At 42.1% G+C, this 20,085-nt stretch overlaps 1 protein-coding gene across 1 annotated transcript in view; it reads right to left on the bottom strand.

The window, feature by feature from the left end:
• The window catches only part of TOP1 (DNA topoisomerase I), an 84,779-nt gene extending 65,944 nt beyond the window's left edge, over positions 1–18,835 (bottom strand). The window contains exons 1-2 of the mRNA XM_024742888.1: positions 18,435–18,835; positions 18,257–18,281 (exon numbers count right to left, since the gene is read on the bottom strand). Coding sequence (XP_024598656.1) covers positions 18,257–18,281; positions 18,435–18,467 — 58 coding nt within the window. The 5' untranslated portion in view covers positions 18,468–18,835. The remainder of the gene's footprint in view (positions 1–18,256; positions 18,282–18,434) is intronic.
• Between the last annotated feature and the right edge of the window lie 1,250 nt (positions 18,836–20,085).

The raw sequence follows: 20,085 nt of genomic DNA, 5'->3' as shown, positions 1-20,085 counted from the left end.
TACATTAAAAATAAAAAAAACATGCAATGTCATGACGGGGTCCTAGGTAATTTATTTCTCTACTCTGGTCTCAAGTTTTCTAGTCTGTAAAATGACCTCTACTGATCTCTTACACTTACAGTCCCAAGAATTCTATGATCTTTAAAAATTGTTTTAGTTCAAACAAATTAGGATAAAAAGAAAAAAATCTAAATGCTTTAAAAAAATCTCTATCAAGAGCAGTGGTTCTCAAACTTTCCTATGTGTGAGACCTGGGAATAAGATCATCCTCAGATATGTGTATTTTAACACAAGCTCTCCAGGTGACTATAATCTATCACATTTTGAAAAACCCTGCTCTGTCATGTCTTGGTCCTTTGAGCAGTGATTAATACCAAATACCAGCCACCTACAATAATGGACATGCTACCGATTTTATTTTCAGTTTTTACTTCAACTGGGTCTCTCTGTTCCTTTAAAAGGCAGGCACAAGGTGCTGAGTCAGTTCCTGGGGATTTTTTTAAATTTACAGCTGAGAATATTGAGGCTCTACAACTGAGGAAGAAAGAGGTTTTCACCTGCTACTTTCCCAGCCCCTATTTGAAAGGAAGAAGGAAGAGCTACATTAGGGGTGACACAGCTACCCCAACTTAGATAAGGAGTAGGGTAGTCAGGTGCTTTAGAATAGAAATTTCCTTTGTTGTTTGGACATCGGGCACAGACGTGCTTAGAGACAGAGGTAACTTGAGTCCTGCCACTGGGACTCAGTTGAGAAGATGAATGACTAGAAACAAGATAGAATAAGACTTAATGAAGCTGCAAGCTCACAGTAAACTTTCGACACTTGGCTTATACAGATTCCTCTGGAAGCCAGAGGCTACCAAGTTTTATGAAAAGAGTCCCGTGAGCTTCCTGTGATACATACAAGTGTGAATCAGCAAGGTAAGCATCTGGCACTACTCACCAAGCCAGGGGTCAGCAAAATTTTTCTCTAAGGGGACAGGTAATAAATAGTTTTAGGCTTTGTGGCCCATTCAATCTCTGTTGCAGATACTCAGCACTGCCACTGTAGCACAAAAGCAGCCACAGATTATATGTAAATGAATGAGCATGGCTGCATTCCAATAAAATTTTATTTATGGACACTGGAATTTGCATTTCATATAATCTTCCTGTGTCATGAAATAATATTCTTTTTTAAAATTGAAGTATAACTGACATAACATTATATTAGTTTCAGGTGTATTTAATAATTTTTTCCCAACCAGTAAAAAAATATAAAGACCATGGGCCATACAAAAGAAGGCACAGTTTTCAGAACTCTGCAATTACTTAACAGTGACTAGAAACTATCCCCAATGCCCCCGTAGAGAGAGCGATGCCATTCTGAAGCTCGGTGTGTAAATGAATATCCTCCTTGCTTTACCTAAGGCTTTCCCCTAAATGATATCCATGCTCAGCCTGGTTCCCTCTTCTCTCCTCCTTTCAAACAGCCCATGAATGGCCATACTTGATTTAAAAGTGGTTAAAATCTACTTGCTCTACAAAACTAGACAGAGTCAGTCACATGAATGAGAACTCTGAAGGGGAGGCCAAGGCTGAGCCCACTGCTAATTCTGCTTAAGCAGCAAGCTAGTTAAATTTGTTATTTATCCCCCTTGAAGTGGTAACAACATCACACTTGTTCACACTCCTAACCACCTCCAATGAAACTCCTTAGTATATAAGCAGACTTCAGAGATCCTTCTAAAATAAGGGGGTTGGGGGGGCGGGGTCTAGTAAATCCCTGGTTAACAAAAAGATCCCTTTTCTTGAGTACTCAGATAAACAGAAGTTTTACTGATTTTTGGAATAACTGGCTCCAAGCACAAGGTGAACTGCTTAAAAATAAATTATCCAGGGGTCTCTGCTGCACAAGCCGGCAAGCCTTCCTTAATAAGGAAAGGATTACACATTAAACTGTAACAGAGCCTTCTAGTCAATGATATTAGTCTGATAAGGATCCACTAAATGAAGGCAAGTGCTCTAAGAAATGCAAGTCCTTGGTCTGATACCACATAGGTCACTCCACTACAACCCAGGATTCCCAGGAGGCAACTGAGTCACCCAGGCTCCCCTTTACCTTGTTTTGTGTCACATTTAAGAACTCAAGCTGTGGCATCAGACAGGCTTCGATTAGCCTCCCAGCTGTGTGGCTTACTACTAACTATATAGCCTTGAGCCTCAGTTTCTTCAAAAGTGGAGATAATAAATGTTCAAAATTCAGCTACTTATTTTATCCCAATTCCATTTTGTCTTCCCACCCCCAAAAATAACAGATCATAATTTGAAGCTGAAGCTGAAGGAAACTGGATCTGTCCCTGGTCTTTAAGCAATTTACTCAAGTTATTTTCTAAGACCTCATACGTTCACTATACGCCAGTGGTCAAGGCTATAAAATCTCACTTTGTTCCACCAGACTAAGATTGTCTGGCTAATGGACTAGATTACTTATAAGTAAGTCAACACTCACTCACTATGTTCACTGTGAGCGTGCAAATGACAGGAAGACCCCAAATGGGGTGGAGAAGTTGAGTTCTGATCTGCTTTTACTATAAGCAGCACCTTGGGTGAGTTAAAATCTTGGGTGCTATCTGCTTGCCTGTACAATCTTAGATTCTCTACCACTTACAGTCAGACATTAACTTATTACTGACTACAGTGGAACAAATATGAATTAACTTCTTGTTATAGCAACATACTAAAAACTTGCAATTTCAAATTAAGTTGTGAGCTAAAACCAACCATTTTAAAGGACAGTGATCCATAAGGTATTATATGTAAACCTAAGTTAATCTGTTTTTGTCAACTACAAAACAGACATGACCTATCTCATAGGGTTGCTGAGATAAAATGAAAATTTATTCAATCCACAGGTACCTTAAATGTTCACCTTTGTGTAGCACTAAAGGGGTCAAGTAAAATGGAAAACTGTCTGAGCTTTCCAACTGCTGTGGTAAACTCAACTTTACTTACCAGTCATAAATCCTCTTAGCATGTCACCCAGGATAAGGCAATGTAGACTTACAGAAGGAAGTTCTTTATTCAAACTCATAACATAAATTCATACCTGTTTTGGATTTTGAAGTTCCAAGAGCCCCAACCTCCCATATCCCAAGTAAAATCTAAACCCAAATCTCTTTGCTTTTATCTAAATTTTACCTAGAGCTGTGCTGTCCAATATGAAGCCACTAGCCACATGTAGCTACTTTAAATTAAAAAAAAAAAACTTGAAAATTAAGTTCTTTGGCCACACTAGCCACATTTCAAAGGCTCAACATGGCCAGCAGCTACCATGTGGAATAGCACAGATCAAGAACAATTTCCATCATGACAGAAAATTCCACTGGACAGTGCTGACAAAACCAGGACTGAGACTTCCTGTGTCCTGATGCCCTGCCTAGCACTCTCCACTCCACCAGTGACTCCTCTGCTGGAGCCCAGTCAGGGGCCTTTTCCCTACACGGCAAGACACTATGCTGTGTAGTTCCTTAAGGTCAGCCGAAGTTTGCCATCTCAAAAGCAGGCCACTTCTGCAGAGTTCCAGGGGAATCAGAGACTCAACGAGTGCTGCCCAGAGAACATTTCAACTAAGGTGTTAGTCCACTAAGGTATAAGTTAAATCAGATAGAGCAATTATTTTAAGCTTCAAGAGTATGGCAAGGAAGTCCCATTTTACTAACTCATCTTTGTTCTCTAAACGCAAGACAAAGTTGGAATTTTTTACTTTTGCCTCTGAAAGTAATTAACCAGTACAAGATCCTTAAGAGGGTTATTTGCATTTTACATACTCTTCTGTAGTGAGTAATGTTTTCACAAGGACATTTCCGTACTGAAAATGCTTCTCCTTTCCTAGGAGGCAGAAGTTAAAAGAGAAAAAGGACTTGTCTAACCTGAAAATGTACCTTCTCAGGCCAGCTCAATTAGGACAGGCTCATTCCTGCAGGCTTGCCTTCCTTTGCTTCTATTAAGTGGGCCCTTAATGCCTGGGAAGTAGTGAAAGTGACTACAAACCTCCTGCCAGTGCTGCATAGGAACCCACCAGCTCAGCCTAAACTGCCCATTTCCAATGGGCGTGGGCCTCAAATGGCCCCAAGTCCACACCTTGTCTGGCCATAAAGGTATCAAGTGTGTTGATGCGTTGCTTCATGCATCCTATTACTAATTCAGCCAACGGGCCCTTTTTGTCCAGAATATCACTACTGACTGTGCTTGAAATGCACAGGTCATTCTCTGGGTAACTAGCTACAGAAAGTGTAAGCCTGAATATATATATGCTCTTTAGAAGCTTTTCTGGTGCTAATCATGTAATTGGCTCCTATTTTTTGCTCCCATTTTGAATTACTCCAAATTCCTAACTATAAGGAAGTATAAGTATCAAAGAAGTATTGAGGCCCAGACATGGGCCTTGTGAAAAAAACAAGGAACACTGTTTAAGAGGTTGAATTACTACAAAACTAGTTATAGGCTTCATATGAATCAGAGTCATAATCTGCTCAAGGCCACCCAACTACCGAGAGTTGAATCCAAGTTTATCTAACTCCAAAGCCTATGTTTCACTGGTGAGCACGCGGACTTCAACTGTCTTTCATTCCTCCTAAAAATGTGAGAGGCGCAATAGGAGAAGGTGAACTTCAAATCTTACTCTGTTCCACTGGTTCTGAAACCTCAGTGTGTATCAGTCACCTGGCTGACTTGGTAAAACCTAGACGGTGAGCCCACACTCCCAGAGCTTGAGCCAGTAGGTTTGCATGAGGGCCAAGAATTTGCATTTCCCCCAACAAGTTCTCAGGCAATGCTGATGCTACTGATCAAGAAACCACACTTTAAGAACCACTGCTCTATTCAAATCCTCCCATTTCAATCAGTGCCATCAGTAACTAAAGACCCCTAGTTTAACCTAAAGATAGTGCTCTCCACAAGTTAGATCCACAGCATTCCACTAAACTACTCTCCACTTCACGTCCTCAAGCCCTGCCTTCAACATCCTAGGATCACTAGCATGAAAACTGCCTCTCACTCTTCGTGCTCCGCTTAGTCAACCAATCTTAAAAGATGACATCAGGATCAAATAATGGCTAGTTAAACATGGAAGTAGGAGAAAGGATTAGGATTCTGATGAGACACATAGTTAAACAGCTGCAAAGGCAGTTAACTATCTCTGCTATTTATCTAAATGCTCGTTGAAAGGTAGAAGATATTTATTTAAATTAGAGTGAGATAAGTAATAAGCATTTATAAACATATGGAAAACACTGTTCTGATACCTTTTTAAAAATTCTGTAAATTTAATAACTAGACCAATGGAGTACCTTAATCAAATGAAACAAAACAGATCTTAGCCAAATAAAATAGTTCAGATAGATCAGTTTCTCCAAAGGTGACTTATGGGTCACCTGTATTAGAATCATTTTGAATTGTTAAAAATATATTTAAAATGTAGATTTCTCAATAGCTCCACAACAGAATCAACTTCAAGGCACAGGACTAGGAATATGTATTTTCACCAAGCACTCCCAGGTAATTCTTATGCAAATTAGCTTAAGAACTGAAAACTTAGTGTAAAGCTCTCAATGTTCCTAACTTGATTTTCAACCAGTTGGTGAGCTAGGAGAGAGGGAGGATCCCATTTCACAACTAAACATTTGTTAAAAGCATCGGTATTGACCATATAAGATGAGATAGTGCTCTTGCCCACTTCCTAGTAAGCAAAAAGCCAACCACATAAATTTCTAAAGCCTAGAATGAAAAACTGGAAGAGGACAACAAAGGCTTAGTGAAAGCCAGAGAAAAGTGGCTACTTCTGGCTTGGGGTTAAGTGTTGATTGCAGACAGATTTCACTGGAAAGGAAACTGAGTATCTAAGACTATGCCTTCAATATTGAAACAGGCTCTGAGATGTTTCTAACTCTCAAGGAGTTTACAATACTTAATGCCTTCCTAAAATTAGATAGGAAAATGGAGATGATATACTTATCTAAACCGTACCAAGTTCTAAACACTAAGGAGGCATTCCAGGGTAAAAAGGAATATTTTAACAAAACAAAACATGATCATAGACTCCTGGGAGAAGAACACACACTGAACTTCATTTCTGGGAAACAGGGTTGCTGCAGAAGGCCTTTAAAAAAAATATCAAGTTTTCAGTAAATGTACTGAGCAAAATTATCTTCACTTTTGTACAACAGCACCTACTGGCATGCATATTTACACATGTGCAATCAGGATGAATTCTGTTTGATAGTCTGCTCGTCTTATTTATGCAAACACTTTCACTGTTTTCAGTCACTTATAGACATATTTCATCATATTGTACTATAACTTTGAACTCTTCCCCTAAAAATTTGAGCTTAACACAAACACTACCTGACATCTAAATTCTAGAAGTTAGCTCCAGTCCTAAATAAGTGCTATAACATTTTCAGGACTACGGAGGGAAAATTTTTAGCTTCTTGCTTGCCCAACTAGAATCTGTTTCCCCAAAGAGAAAACAAGCACATTTCTGCTTATAGACACTTTCCCAACATTCTGAGGTTGGGGGTGCTGACATCTGTAAAGAGATTGTGAACTTCTGCAGAAGTGTGATTTTTATACTACACTGCACTCAAGGGAGGAAGACGGTGATGTGATTTTTAACTGGAAAGAGTAATTAACTATGGTCAAACCACCATCAGCTGAATCTCCACTGAGCCCACCCCGTCCGTCTGTCGTGGACTTCTGTATGCTAAGGGAGCTAACTGGGAGACTTTTCAGAGCTGGGCTGTGTGGCCTTGGAGAGCTTTCAGTTTGGAAGTCAAGTGTAACAAGCCAGCAGTTACAAAGACTAGCCAATTTGTATTCCTCCTCCCCATTTCTGTTCTTTCCTGGTTAACTAGAACTGTGAAAATTTCGATGTTAAATAGCAAGAACTACTGCCTACTCCTGCAAAAACACACTGATTATAAGAATAAGGCAGAGTAAAGCTAACGTTTAGTCTCAATCAGTTTTCTAGTGTTCAAATCACTATACATAACACTACTATGTACTCTGAACCTTCCTCTGAGGAGTTTAACAGCTTTCATGTATTGCCCGTATCAAGACACTTCATGGATTAGGAAGGAGTAACAATAGTAATATATTTGAAATGTTTCATACAATTAGTTTCCCAAGACTTTAAGTCCTGAGTCTAACCTCTAAGATTTCAGTTCTTCAAATTTAATAAGATGGTGATTTCACAGCTTTTATTTTAGGCAATGCATTCAAGGATTTAAACTATTTCAAGCAAATACTTGATTAGCTACTGTCATATGAATCTCTTGCACAGAATGTGAACGTTTCTAGTCACCCTGACAAATGTACCTGTTCGGGGAAACCTGAAAACTAATTTCCTAAAATTCATGCAAAACAGGTATCTGATACAAAAAGATAATGGAAAATACACAGAATTTAAAACTAAACTTTTATTCTTCTATTCCAGGTGAAAAAGTTTTAATGAGCTTATAGGTATCCTAAATTTTTTTTTTCTAGAACAGTTATGAGAGTTTGGACATCTTTGGAAATCTAAGGTCCTAGCTTTTCCAATTCTTTCCAAGGAGAGAAAAAAAAATCTCCTAGGATTGGAAATAAATGGAGACATCACTCTTTTTCACTGATAGTGAAGCATTAGCTGCCAGAAAGTACCTTCCGTTCCCACTTACCCTGGTACGACAGGAGCCTTTGCACTGATGAAAACACATGGAATCTCAACAGAGGAAGTAAAAATACAGACCTGCAACTTACTGACCTCAAAGTGTTCCTTCTGAGAGCCCTATGGGTTTGTCTTGTTCATCTGTATCTAGTCACTACAGGTATTTACTCTGTGAATGTTTAAATAAATGAACATGGCAACTTAAAGTTTCCATTTGCAATTAAACATGAACGTTTTACCTTCCTAAGAAGATCTCTTAAATACTGCACCAACCCAAGGGCAAAGTGGTATGAGAAACGAAGTGGTTTGTACACAGTCACAAAGTAAATGCGAGTCAGCACCCTCCTGAGCCTGCCCATCTCAGATTCACAGCAACAGTATCATATTCAAACTCCCTAGTGACCCTTCTCCCCTGGAGTAAAATCTCACAATACCCAAATTTAAAGAAATTGAAGTTCCCTTTGTACAGAAGACTAATGAAGCAATCTCTGAAAAGGTGACTGGGTGATTTTTTTTTTTTTTTTTTTAATTTAAGGACTGGCAAGGAACTCAAAATTTTTTTCTAAGTTTTTACCTTTACTAAAGTAATCCTCGGGACTTCCCTGGTGGCACAGTGGTTAAAAATCTGCCAGCCAAGGCAGGGGACCCAGGTTTGAGCCCTGGTCCGGGAAGATCCCACATGCCACAGAGCAACTAAGCCCGTGTGCCACAGCTACTGACCTGCACTTTAAAGCCCGTGAGCCACAACTACTGAAGCCCGTAAGCCTAACATCCCGTGCTCCACAACAAAAGAAGCCACCACCAGGAGAAGCCCACGCACCGCAACAAAGAGTAGCCCCCACTCACTGCAACTAGAGAAAGCCCGTGCACAGCAACAAAGACCCAACGCAGCAAAAAATAAATGAATAAATAAATAAATTTAAATAAATAAATAAAGTGATCCTCACATGCTATTTAATCCTCAGTATTAGACCTAGTTTAGATGCAAAGGACTAAGACTCAGAGATTAACTTGTTCAAAGACATCGCCATTGAGAAGTGCAAGAGCTCAAATTGAAATATCCTTTCCACTACATTATGGGTGCCTGATTTGGCGGTGGGTCAGGGGAGACACATGGATCCCCTCCCCACCCAAGGCTATTCACATTCTTAATCAGAGAAAAATGATGTAAGAGAAAGAGGTCCAAGCTCTGAAGACTTTTAAACCCAATCCTATTTCTGACACTCTAACATACGGAGGGCAATAGAGCCATGCAGTATTAATATTCACTTTCTCACTTTTTTTTCCTATGTACTTTAAGAACCATTTGTTCCTGAGATGTTTATCTTTTCAAGACTTTATCTCTGAGACTCTTTAAAATTAGACCCTGTGCTGTAATTTTGATCCTACAAAATTATTTTCTCTGGACTACCTTTAATTGAATATTAATTTTGAAGTCTGTTCCTGTTGTGATGCTACTCAGATAATCCTTTTGGATCCATGGTATAAGATCTCTACTGAGATCCATTTGGCTTAATTTAATGTACATTAGTAAACATATCCCTAACTAACTTCGGTTTATCTTAAGTAGTACTTCCAAATTAAAAATTCAAGGCAATTCAATAATCAGCATTACCTAGACTTATGAGCCATTACTAAAATTTTTTTCCATGGAATCCCCCAAATGCCTATACTCATGCACAATTGTTAACATGGAGTTTGCTACTTAAGTTCTCATACCTAAGTTTTATTATCTAAGGCACTTATTCCCAAGAATTATTATTTCACAGCAAGTTGAGCTGGTCACTTTGAGCAACCATCTGAATAAATGAAAAATAAAAGTAACTCTCAGGTGCTTTGAGTCTTCTCAGTTTAAAAATATTGAGGTGGGGACTTCCCTGGTGGCACAGTGGTTAAGAATCTGCCTTAGTGACAGGTAGTAAAAGAGTACCCTTTGAAGAACCATGATGACGGAAGACATACTGAGTTCTGTGGTTTAAAAAAAAAAAACCACAAATAATGAACTAGGCATTTCACTGATTAAACGTATCTAAAAGATAAACCCTTGGTTACCTTTCTTTTTTTTTTTTTTTGCGGTACGTGGGCCTCTCACCGTTGTGGCCTCTCCCATTGCGGAGCACAGGCTCCAGACACGCAGGCTCAGTGGCCATGGCTCATGGGCCCAGCCGCTCTGTGGCATGTGGGATCCTCCCAGACCGGGGCACGAACCCGCATCTCCTGCATCGGCAGGCAGACTCTCAACCGCTGCGCCACCAGGGAAGCCCACCTTTCTTTTTTAATTGAGGTATAAATGACATATAAGCTCTGGGTGACTTTAATAGAAAACCCATAATTCTATTAAAAGGTTGAGAAATTACCCACATCAATACAGTTCCTTCATTTCTAAGCCCACCTTTATTGCTGGAAGAAGTTCTTTCAGCAGTAACCACCTTGCCATAGACTTATTCTCAGAAAAGTAAGAACCAGGTAGACATTTGGCTCCTACTTAGCCCAAACCTAGATATAGATACACCATCTTTTATTTTACGGTGATTGCTTAATAGTCAGAAGAGAGCCACATAGGCTATGCAGTTCAGTTAGGTAAAGACTCTATCTACCAACTCTAGTTATGTGTTACTGTTCACTGTGTAAATGTCAGGAAGATTTAAAATGTTAACAGAGAATACCAGTGAGGGAAGGAAAGAGCCACCAACTCACTACTTCAAACCTAACATTCAAGATAAAGATCCATCTCAGAGCAGAAGCTGTCTGATCAAAGTTTAAATTTTAAAATGTGGGTAGAGAGACACCTTCATATACTCATTTAAATCTCAATAGCTTGTGAAGCATAGAAATATCATCCTTGTTTACAGATGAGAAAACAGGGTATACATATGCTAACGCACACATATACAATCTTAAAAAACAGTACTGATGAACCTAGTGGCAGGGCAGGAATAAAGAAGCAGAGAATGGACTTGAGGACACGGCCGGGGGGGCAGGGAAGCTGGGATGAAGTGAGAGAGTAGCACTGACATATATACACTACCAGATGTAAAATGGATGGCTAGTGGGAAGCTGCTGCATAGCACAGGGAGATCAGCTTGATGCTCTGTGACGATCTAGAGGGTTGTACAGCAGAAACTAACACAATACTGTAAAGCAATTATACTCTGATAAAGATTTTTTAAAAAAAGAAAAAGAAAACAAGGTATAGCGGCGGCCAGGGCAAGTTTCATAGTAAGAACAGGGACTTAATCCAGATTGCTCTGATTTCTACTCCAACTTTCTATTTTACCACAGCTGCTCAAGAGCATTGTATCTCCCCAGAGCCTCCCTCTTCATCACTTATTCTCCTACTTCAATAGCAATCTGGTTCCAGCCTTAATACCATAGCATCTCTTGAAGATATAAGGGGTCTAAGGCTATCTCTAACAGCATATAATTAAGGACAGCCTGTGACATCTTTTTTTTTTTTTTTTTTTGGCTGCGCTGAAGGGCATATGGGATCTTAGTTCCCCAACCAGGGATCGAACTCACACCCCCTGCAGTGGAAGCACAGAGTCTTAACCACTGGACTACCAGGCACGTCCCGGCTGTGACATCTTATTAGAAGCTTACCAATTACCACCTGACTGGGGTTTCTGGAATCTGAACTAAGACAGTATGCTACCAAAAAGGGGAGATGAGAGGGACTTCCCTGGTGGCACAGTGGTTAAGAATCCTCCTGCCAATGCAGGGGACACAGGTTCAAGCCCAGGTCCAGGAAGTTCCCACATGCCGCGGAGCAACTAAGCCCGTGCGCCACAACTACTGAGCCCACGTGCCACAACTACTGAGCCTGAGCTCTAGAGCCCGTGACCACAACTACTGAGCCCATGTGCCACAACTACTGAAGCCCGCACGCCTAGAGCCCATGCTCCGCAACAAGAGAAGCCACTGCAATGAGAAGCCCACACACCACAACAAACAGTAGCCCCCGCTGGCTGCAACTAGAGAAGCCCGTGTGCAGCAATGAAGACCCAACGCAGCCAAAAATAAATAAATTAATTAAAAAAATATTTTTTAAAAGATATTTAAAAAAGGGGGGGGAGATGAGGTTTTCCCACAAATCTGTACTATTCCCATTAAATTCAGATTTCTTTTTTTATTTTTAGTATTTTATTTATTTTTTTATACAGCAGGTTCTTATTAGTTATCCATTTTATACATATTAGTGTATATATGTCAATCCCAATCTCCCAATGAGATTTAATGAATACAAAAACATAGTGTCTACCGAACTCTCAAAATTAGTTCCCTTCCTCCCACTTCCCCTTCTGCTGCCAAGCAAGAGCTCAGATAGCTGACTACAAAGAAATAAAGGGGCTACCTTATAGGAGCTGGGTAAAGCAAGGGGGTCTTAGCCAATGAGATTCCCTAATCCACTGATCTTGAAATCTAGATCAGTCTTCTGCCCAACCCGTATTCTGCCTACAAAACTTTATAAATCTAGGCATTCGTATCTGGTAGCAAGGTTAAAATCTGGACTTTTACTAAGGGGCAATGAGTACACTTCTAGTGTATTCTAGTGTAGGAATAGCCTTCAACTTACAACTTTTTTTTGGTAAACTCCAAATAGCCAAGGATATCTCCTCCAAGGTTCCTGCCCTCTATCTTTCCTAGGCTGTGCTGAGAAAAATACAAAGAATATTGGACCAAGGGTTGGCGGATGTGTTTTCGTTCTTAAAATACAGGAAAATGTCATAATACCCAGGGATCTATTAAACTTGTTCTCAGCAACGTCAACAACAAAGACAAGCGAATTAAAGTCCTCAATTATGCTGACTGCTTTAACACCTTTTGTTGAAGCTTATCTAGGTGTGTCTCAGGAATGCTAATGAACTGAGTTCTTCGGTTCCTTAAATCCACAGAAACAAAGTTAACTTCAAAGGCTCAGAGAGGAATTAACCGAGACTGGTAGAGATGCACGCACCTCTACCCAATCTAATGAGGAGGGCAGAAGGGAGATGTAAATAAAAATATTTACTATACATTTCAGAAAAATTCTCAAGAACAGTACAGAAAGGTAAAGTTGGCAGGGAGATAACTGTGTGGATCTAAAAATATAAGGCAACAAATTAAAAACGAGTACCTACCAAAAAGAAATTTAAAACTTAAGTTGCCAATATCCCTTGCCGTTTTTTTCTTAACTAAACCTTACAGCCATAAATGACAGATAAAGACACAATACAAACTTTGACAATGGGTGGTCTAGCTTGATGATATTACAATCTGTATACCCTAGACATATACTTGAGTCACTTCTCTCCCAGTCTGAAAAATATTTAGAATCTTTCTTGAATATACAGAATAAATATCATTTTAAACAATATCTACTGCTGCTAAAATCATTTAGCAAACTATTAGTCATTTCCTACAACACTACCCAAAATACCATTAATATCTAACAGATATTTCACTCTAAGCTTCTTCCCACCTAATAAAGCCAAGGCTACACCCACCATCACCACTCCCCCATCTTTATCCCCCTGCACAGTACCCAGGCCCTATGCTATCAACACAGAGCATACTACACATTGCTCACACCTAGATAGGCAGGTGGTGGGGGAAGGGCAAAGGTTGGCAAATGCTACTTCTTCCATACCGATGGCCTCTATTTTACATTTCCTACTTTAGCTACTGGCCTGAAGCCATGGGGATGGAAAGCTGCTTCACAAACTTCAGATTTACAAGGCATGGAAACAGAAAAGACTTGTTCCAACTATTACTACTCAAAGTTAAAACACAATCTAAAAGCCTCCTTTAAACACAATATCTCATTCACTTCTAAAGGGCCAGTTGGGAACTTCTCCCATCCCAAATTTTTTACCTTAAAAAGCCAAATTCTCAACTGCTTGCCCAAATGCCCTCATTTCGCAAAGTTAATGAATTCAAAAATAATTAAGCAGCAGTCAGATAACCTTAACCACAGGATTCAGAAAAGTTAGTGAACTGACTCTTCCGTCTCCAAATGCAATGAATGGACCATATTTTAACTTTCTTTCAAGACAGTTTTTAAACTCAGGATCCCACATCAAATGCTCATTTCAAGCATTTCCATAGCCTCATTCAAAAGTAAATAATTACATTGGAATCCATTTTTCCCAGTGAACCTAGAACTTTATTGGAGTTCAACATAGTTTCATATGGAAAACACGCAATCCCTCACAAAACACTTCTGGAGAAATAACTTTGGGTTTGAAGAAAATCAGTATTCTGCACTGTAAGTACGGCAAAAGCTGTTAAAGACCAATAACATACGTATGCACTCATACCCAACTACTAGGAAATAACATGAACAACTGAAGTATGTCTGAAAGTTCCTAAAATGAAATACACCCAGAAAGCACAACAGAATCACGTCCAATACCACTGGCAGCAACAGGTAACTGTTACTGTGATTAACATACAACACGTATTCACAAGCTCAGAAGTCAGCCATGTTTTCTGCATGCCCCCACACATGCCGAAAACAAAAACCCCCAACAGCTTCATTTTAGAATATAAGCTTTGAGACATGTTAAGAATCCCTGGCACTTGTATAAATGGATACTGACTCACCTAGAACAAACTAATAAACCTCTCTTCAAATTCTCACAATTCCCCATTATTATGCTGATGTTAAGGGAAAAAAGCCAGACTCAATTCTTTTTTTGCTACTGTTGGTTAAAATGAGATTTTGGAACTGACCCTGACTTCCTATTTTCCATTTTACTTTATCTACTTACCAAAGACAAGAATGAGTTAATTATAGCAAGCAATATCATCCAGTTTTCACTTTTTAAACCATGAGGTATTTCTGATTTAGTAACTACTTGATTTTCTTGTTTTACCGGTAACGTCGGAATCTAAAATTTGTTTGTGAGTTCTGACATGCTAGTAATCTAAAAAGCACATGTTGACAAGCAACTCCGTTTCATCTATAAAGATTCTACAGCAGCTCACTAATTCTGAAAAGGTGCCCCCAAGAAATCTGGCTGCAGTGGAAGGAAGGACAACACTGGAGCCCAGAGCTTAAGTGTTTCTGGATGGAGTAGGAAGACGTGCCAGATTTCATTTGAAGGTGCCATCAGTTTGGTTTTAAAAATGTGATGGGAATTTTCAGATAGCCACATCATTAGTTTTCCCACCTGCCATCCCAACCAGTGCCCAACAGCACAGAATTATAACTATCTGTTAGCATCAGAAACAATTTATATTTAATTCCATCATCCAGTTTGAATCCACTAAGCTACTAGAATCAACACAAGATAATGCCAAACAATGAACCCATGTAACATTTCTGAGAATAATCACTGATGAAACCAAGCATTATACTTTACTCATGCCAGGGAGGAAAGAACCCTACTACTCCAGAGTAGATGGACAAAAACATCAAGCTCTTGAAACAGCAATAGGACCACTGACCCCCCAACCTGATGTTACCATTATCAACACTACAGATAATTCAGTAGTCTGCACAGTACTGTGCTAATGACTCAGCCCCACTTCAATGAGTGCTACCAACACCTAGAAAAAGAAGCCTTTTCTTAGGTATAAGAGATTATGGTTTCTGCTCCTGAAACTCCCAGCAATACTTTAAATATACATACATTTCACAAATAACAGATTTTTCCCAGCAGTTGAGTATGGGCCGGAATGTTCTAAATTCTGTACGAACAGTAACAGTTCTAACTACTGTAAAGAATGAACTCCAAAGGCAAAAAATCTTCTAGCTCTTAGGGGATAAGGGCAGGCAAATGAGGGAGTTTTGTTTTAACATTATCGGTACAGTTCATCTGTAAGATGGGTTTAGGTCCACTTAAAATCATGCTTAAGCAAACTCTTAATACAAAGATCAACAATAACTTGTCTGAGCATAATTAAACATTGATTTTTATCTTTTAAAAACTCTTTCATAGTTACATAAATCAATCACTAGTTACTAATGTATTACTTAACAGAGCAAGCAAACAGCTACTAATACTACATCTTTCTTCTAGACAATATTTACAAAGATAATACTCCACTGTCAGACCCTCAGTGTGGTGGGGAAGCAGTTAAAGTGCTTTTTCTGCTGGGAGCAGGTTTAGATAAAAAGCAAACAACAAACTATCAAATCTCTCCCTCTTGCCTTTTTCAGCTCTGTAAGAAAGCAGACATGAGGGAGCTTTAAATTTCTTCATACCAGAATCATATATAGCATAGTGGCTAAGCTTGTGAGCTTTGTAGTGCCAACTCACTGCCCTTGGGAAAGCTAGTAAATATACCTAAGGCTCAGTTTCCTTATCTATGGAAATGGAGATAATAGTACCCAACTCATAAGGGTTCTTCCAAGGATTAAATTAAACTAGATGATCCAATGGAAAGAACTGAGATTCATGCCTGATAGACAGTAAACATTCAATAAATATCAGCAATTATTGCTATTACAAGTGAAAAAACACATTCTAAAAGTCAATAAAGCCAGTTTACTTCAGTCTCTAAAAAATGGCACTAAAGAGCAATAACCTACCCAGCCTACAATCATTCACATATTCAACAGTTCCTTTGTATAACCTAGGTGAGAACCATGGAGGTTAACTTTCTGAGGAGGAAGGACTACACTTTGTTTCATTACTAGATACGTTACCTACTCAGCCCAGTCTGAGAGTCAAAAAACACTTATTCTGTATTAAGATCCTACCTTCCTCCAAGAGAGGTCAAAAGGACTTTTACATCCTCACCTGCCACATCCTTTCTTTGCTCCCACATCCCAAAGAAACGTTATCTACACTCTGCGGTTTTCTAAACAGCAGGGGCCTCATCTCCCGCTTTTAAAACCCTGATAGGTTGACTAAACACAGTTAAGAAATACTCCAACTCTTGACACTCAGCACCTAGTCTTGCACAAGCAAGCCCAAAAGCTACCTCCTCTGAGAAATTTCCCCACCCCCAGACAAAATTAAATCCCCTAGTCACCCAAAGCATTTTGGGTATAGATTTGCCCAAGCACCTACCTTGTAATTAACTAATTATGTCTCCCCCACATAGACTGAAGGCAAGAGCAGCACTTTGTGGCCAAAGGTTCAGCTCTAGCACTAAGCACAGTGCCTGGCATATATTAGGTGCTCAAGAAATGCTACACTTTAACCAGATTCTCTCCTCGCAGAGTACCATCTCTTGCTGGATGCCCTACTTCAAAATCTGAACATAAGGCTGCTCGCAGTAGAGCAGGCTAACACGATGGACTGCTGATTACAACATCAGAAAACCTAGTCATCAGCTTCTCCCACTGGATAGGTTCCCAGAACCCAAACTCAACTGAGCAGGATTATGTACCATCAGAATCAGTGGGAATTCCCAGCACACTACAGAAGGTACCTTCTCCTTCAACAGGATTGTTGAAAAGCTCGCAGGGTGAGCTTTCTATTGGGGGAATCTTCACTCGGTAACTGAAGTGGAAATACTCAAAGAATAAATGCCTTGATTTGGCTGAAAAGGGTACAAAACATAAAGGTCAGGCAAAAGCAAGCTAGCTCTCGATTCCTGAAAAACAGAGGCTTCTGAAAAAGAATGAACAGGAAGCAGGGGTGGTGCTGGTCATCTTTGTTTCAATAAATAAAATCTTTTTTTGTACCCCACAGCCTACGAGAAATGCCTAATACACCAGGCCAGATGAGATGCTCAGCAACGTTTCCTCCTGACAACTACACTAAACTGCATTTCTAAAAAAAACACAACAGTGCCTTAGGAACCTCAGCCCCACTGAAGTTCTAGTCAGTAATACTTTAATTAAAAAAAAAAAATCAACATGCCTGAGCCCAACATTTACAATGGATGGCCAACAGAGAACTTGCAAACTTTCTGAAGGCAGGTACCACTACCTTTGCAAAGAACACAACTTGGGGAAAGCAATCTCAAAATATAAAGAACTCCACAAAGGAGGGCTTTAGCTTTAGAGCCCTATTTCCTACCATAAACATCTTACCAGGGAAAGGGAGAAAAAAAAAAAAAATCAACAGTTGCCGAAGGGTATCTTTCATTCTGGAAGCAGAAAAGGAAACAAACAAGAAGCAGTAAGAGGGAATAACACCCCAAATAAAGTTCACTTTGGGAAAAAACAGTAACAATTCAGGCTCCCAACCTTCCCCCTGGTGAGGTCTGTGATTTACGTGGCTTTGCTCCGCAGAAAGCTTTTTCTGGGCAGCTCAAGGAAGGAGCCAAGGGAGGGAGAGAAAGAGACACAGACACAGAAAGGAGAGGAGAGAGAAAAAGAAAATGGCGCAGAGACTAAGTCCCGACTGTCGACAAGGCGACTTTCCCGGGAGGAATCCGGGCCCGGAAAGGCTGCCAGAGGCCCGGCGGCGGGCGACGCGGGGTCTCCGTTGCCCCCTCTTGGGAGGGCCGCGATCTGGGGGCGCTGGGGTCCCCGGAAAGGGGGTCCAGAGGCGGCCCGATGGGAACAATGGGGCCGGTGAGCGAGGAGCCGGGACTTAGTCTCTGGGACGCCATGTCTGTCCTCTGCCCGGCTCGGGCCGGGCGCGGGGCCGGCGGCCGGGGGGACCGGGGTCGGGGAGGGGGCACACTCACCATTCAGTCGGAAATCCGCCTCGATCTGGGGAGAGAAAAGGAGGAACGATGAAACAACAGGCACATTCACCCCGCGGGCGGCGGGCGAGCGCGCGCTGCCGGGGGCCGGGCCCACCCTGCGCCCCCCGGGATGAGGGGGCCTGGGGGCCCGGGCGGGCCGGGCCGGGTAGGGCAGTACCTGGGAATCGTTGTGGAGATGGTCCCCACTCATGTCGGCCGGAGCGGCGAGCGCGGCGGAAGCGAGGGGCGTCGAGGAGTCGCAGACGGCCGCGGCCGGCCTGTTCGGGCGGACGGGGGCTCCCGGAGACGCGGGTAAAGGGCGTCGGGGCGGGCCTGAGACTCCCGGAACGGCTCAGGCGGCGAGCGCGACGGACGGTGAGGGGCGCCGAGGAGACGCAGAGACGGTCGCGGCCGGCCTGTTCGGGCGGACTGGGGCTCCGGGAGGCTCCCGGAGACGCGGGTAAAGGGCGGCGGGGCGGGCCTGAGACTCCCGGAACGGCTGAGGCGGCGACAGCGGCGGTGAGGCTGACTGCTGCCGGCCTGGTGGCGACAGCGGACCCCAGCAGTTGTGTAACAGCCTAAGTTCGCATTTCGGCTCACTGCGCCTGCGCGGCCGCTTTTAAACGCGACGTCCCTGACGTCAGAGATTCCGGAAGGAGGCCGAGGGTTGCGGGACCCGCCCCCTCGTGCTTCCAAAGGTGGACCCGGCTTTGCATCGCAAGCCCCGCCCCTAGCCCTCGCGCGCCGATGTGATTTGCATAAGGAGCTGACTCCGCCCACGGCCGCCCACCCCGTGAAATCTTCTCTTCCTCTCCCAGCGCCTTTTCTCGGAACCCAGATCCCTCCCCTAGGCAGTGCGCAGGTGCAGCCCGGACACCGCCTCCGGACTGGGGCCGGCAGCTCGGCCACGTGGTGGGCCTTTAAAGGCCGCCGCGGGACAGCGGCAGGACCCGGTCCGAGATCTCCCGGGAGCTGCAAATACCTTGGCAGCAAGGGCCCCGAGCTCTCACCAGCTATTCTTCTCTCGCTAACGGGACCCCGACGCTGCTTGGCGGGAGGAGCTTCCACCCCAGCCATTGTCCAGGCCTTCCAACTTATGGATGATTTCACGCCCACTTCTTAAAATTTATTTTAATTTTTCAACCCGCGAAAGGTCTGGCTTAGCTTCAGTTTGCAGCCGGGTACATGTAGCCCTGGGTCACAAGAGGCCTGATTTCATTCGTTCATTCTTCAAACATCCCTGAGCCAGGAATTGTGCTAAGGAGAGGAGTCGGGGCCAAAGGGAATCAGATCGCGGAGTAAACACGACCTGGCTCTGTACCTGGCTGTGTCCATAACGCGCTATGTGGTGTAGGGGGGAGGAATTGGAGAAAGAACTGCCGTTTATGGAGCATCTACTGTGTACTCCGCTCTGAATTCACACAATAGCTCCGTGAGGTCGCCTATTTCACTAAAGTTAAACTGTGTCAGAGATACGTAACCTACTAACCTACCTGACATCTTCATTTGGATACCTCACAAGCTTCTCCAAGGCTGAACTCACCATCTTCCTCCGCCACCCAGCTAGAAAAGCTCCACCCTGGACATCTTCCTCTCCGTTTCTCATAAGTCCAGCTGATTGCATCTCTTCAATCCTCTCTCCCCCGCCCACACACCTGTGAAGTCTGCATTATCTCCTGCTTGAATTCTGACAATACATTCCTAACAGGGTTCCCTACTTCCTTTCTGCCTCTCTCACAAGCTGCTCTGCAACAGTAGACAAAGTGCTCTTTCAACACCAGATCTAACTATTATCCCCTTTCCGCAAACTTCCCCTCATCTTAGTACGA

The sequence above is a fragment of the Neophocaena asiaeorientalis genome, unplaced genomic scaffold (genome assembly GCF_003031525.2).
Source record: "Neophocaena asiaeorientalis asiaeorientalis breed wild unplaced genomic scaffold, Neophocaena_asiaeorientalis_V1.1 scaffold82, whole genome shotgun sequence".
Classification (NCBI taxonomy): Eukaryota; Metazoa; Chordata; class Mammalia; order Artiodactyla; family Phocoenidae; genus Neophocaena; species Neophocaena asiaeorientalis.
Note: the sequence above shows the minus strand (reverse complement) of the source record. Positions and strands in the feature narration are given on the sequence as shown.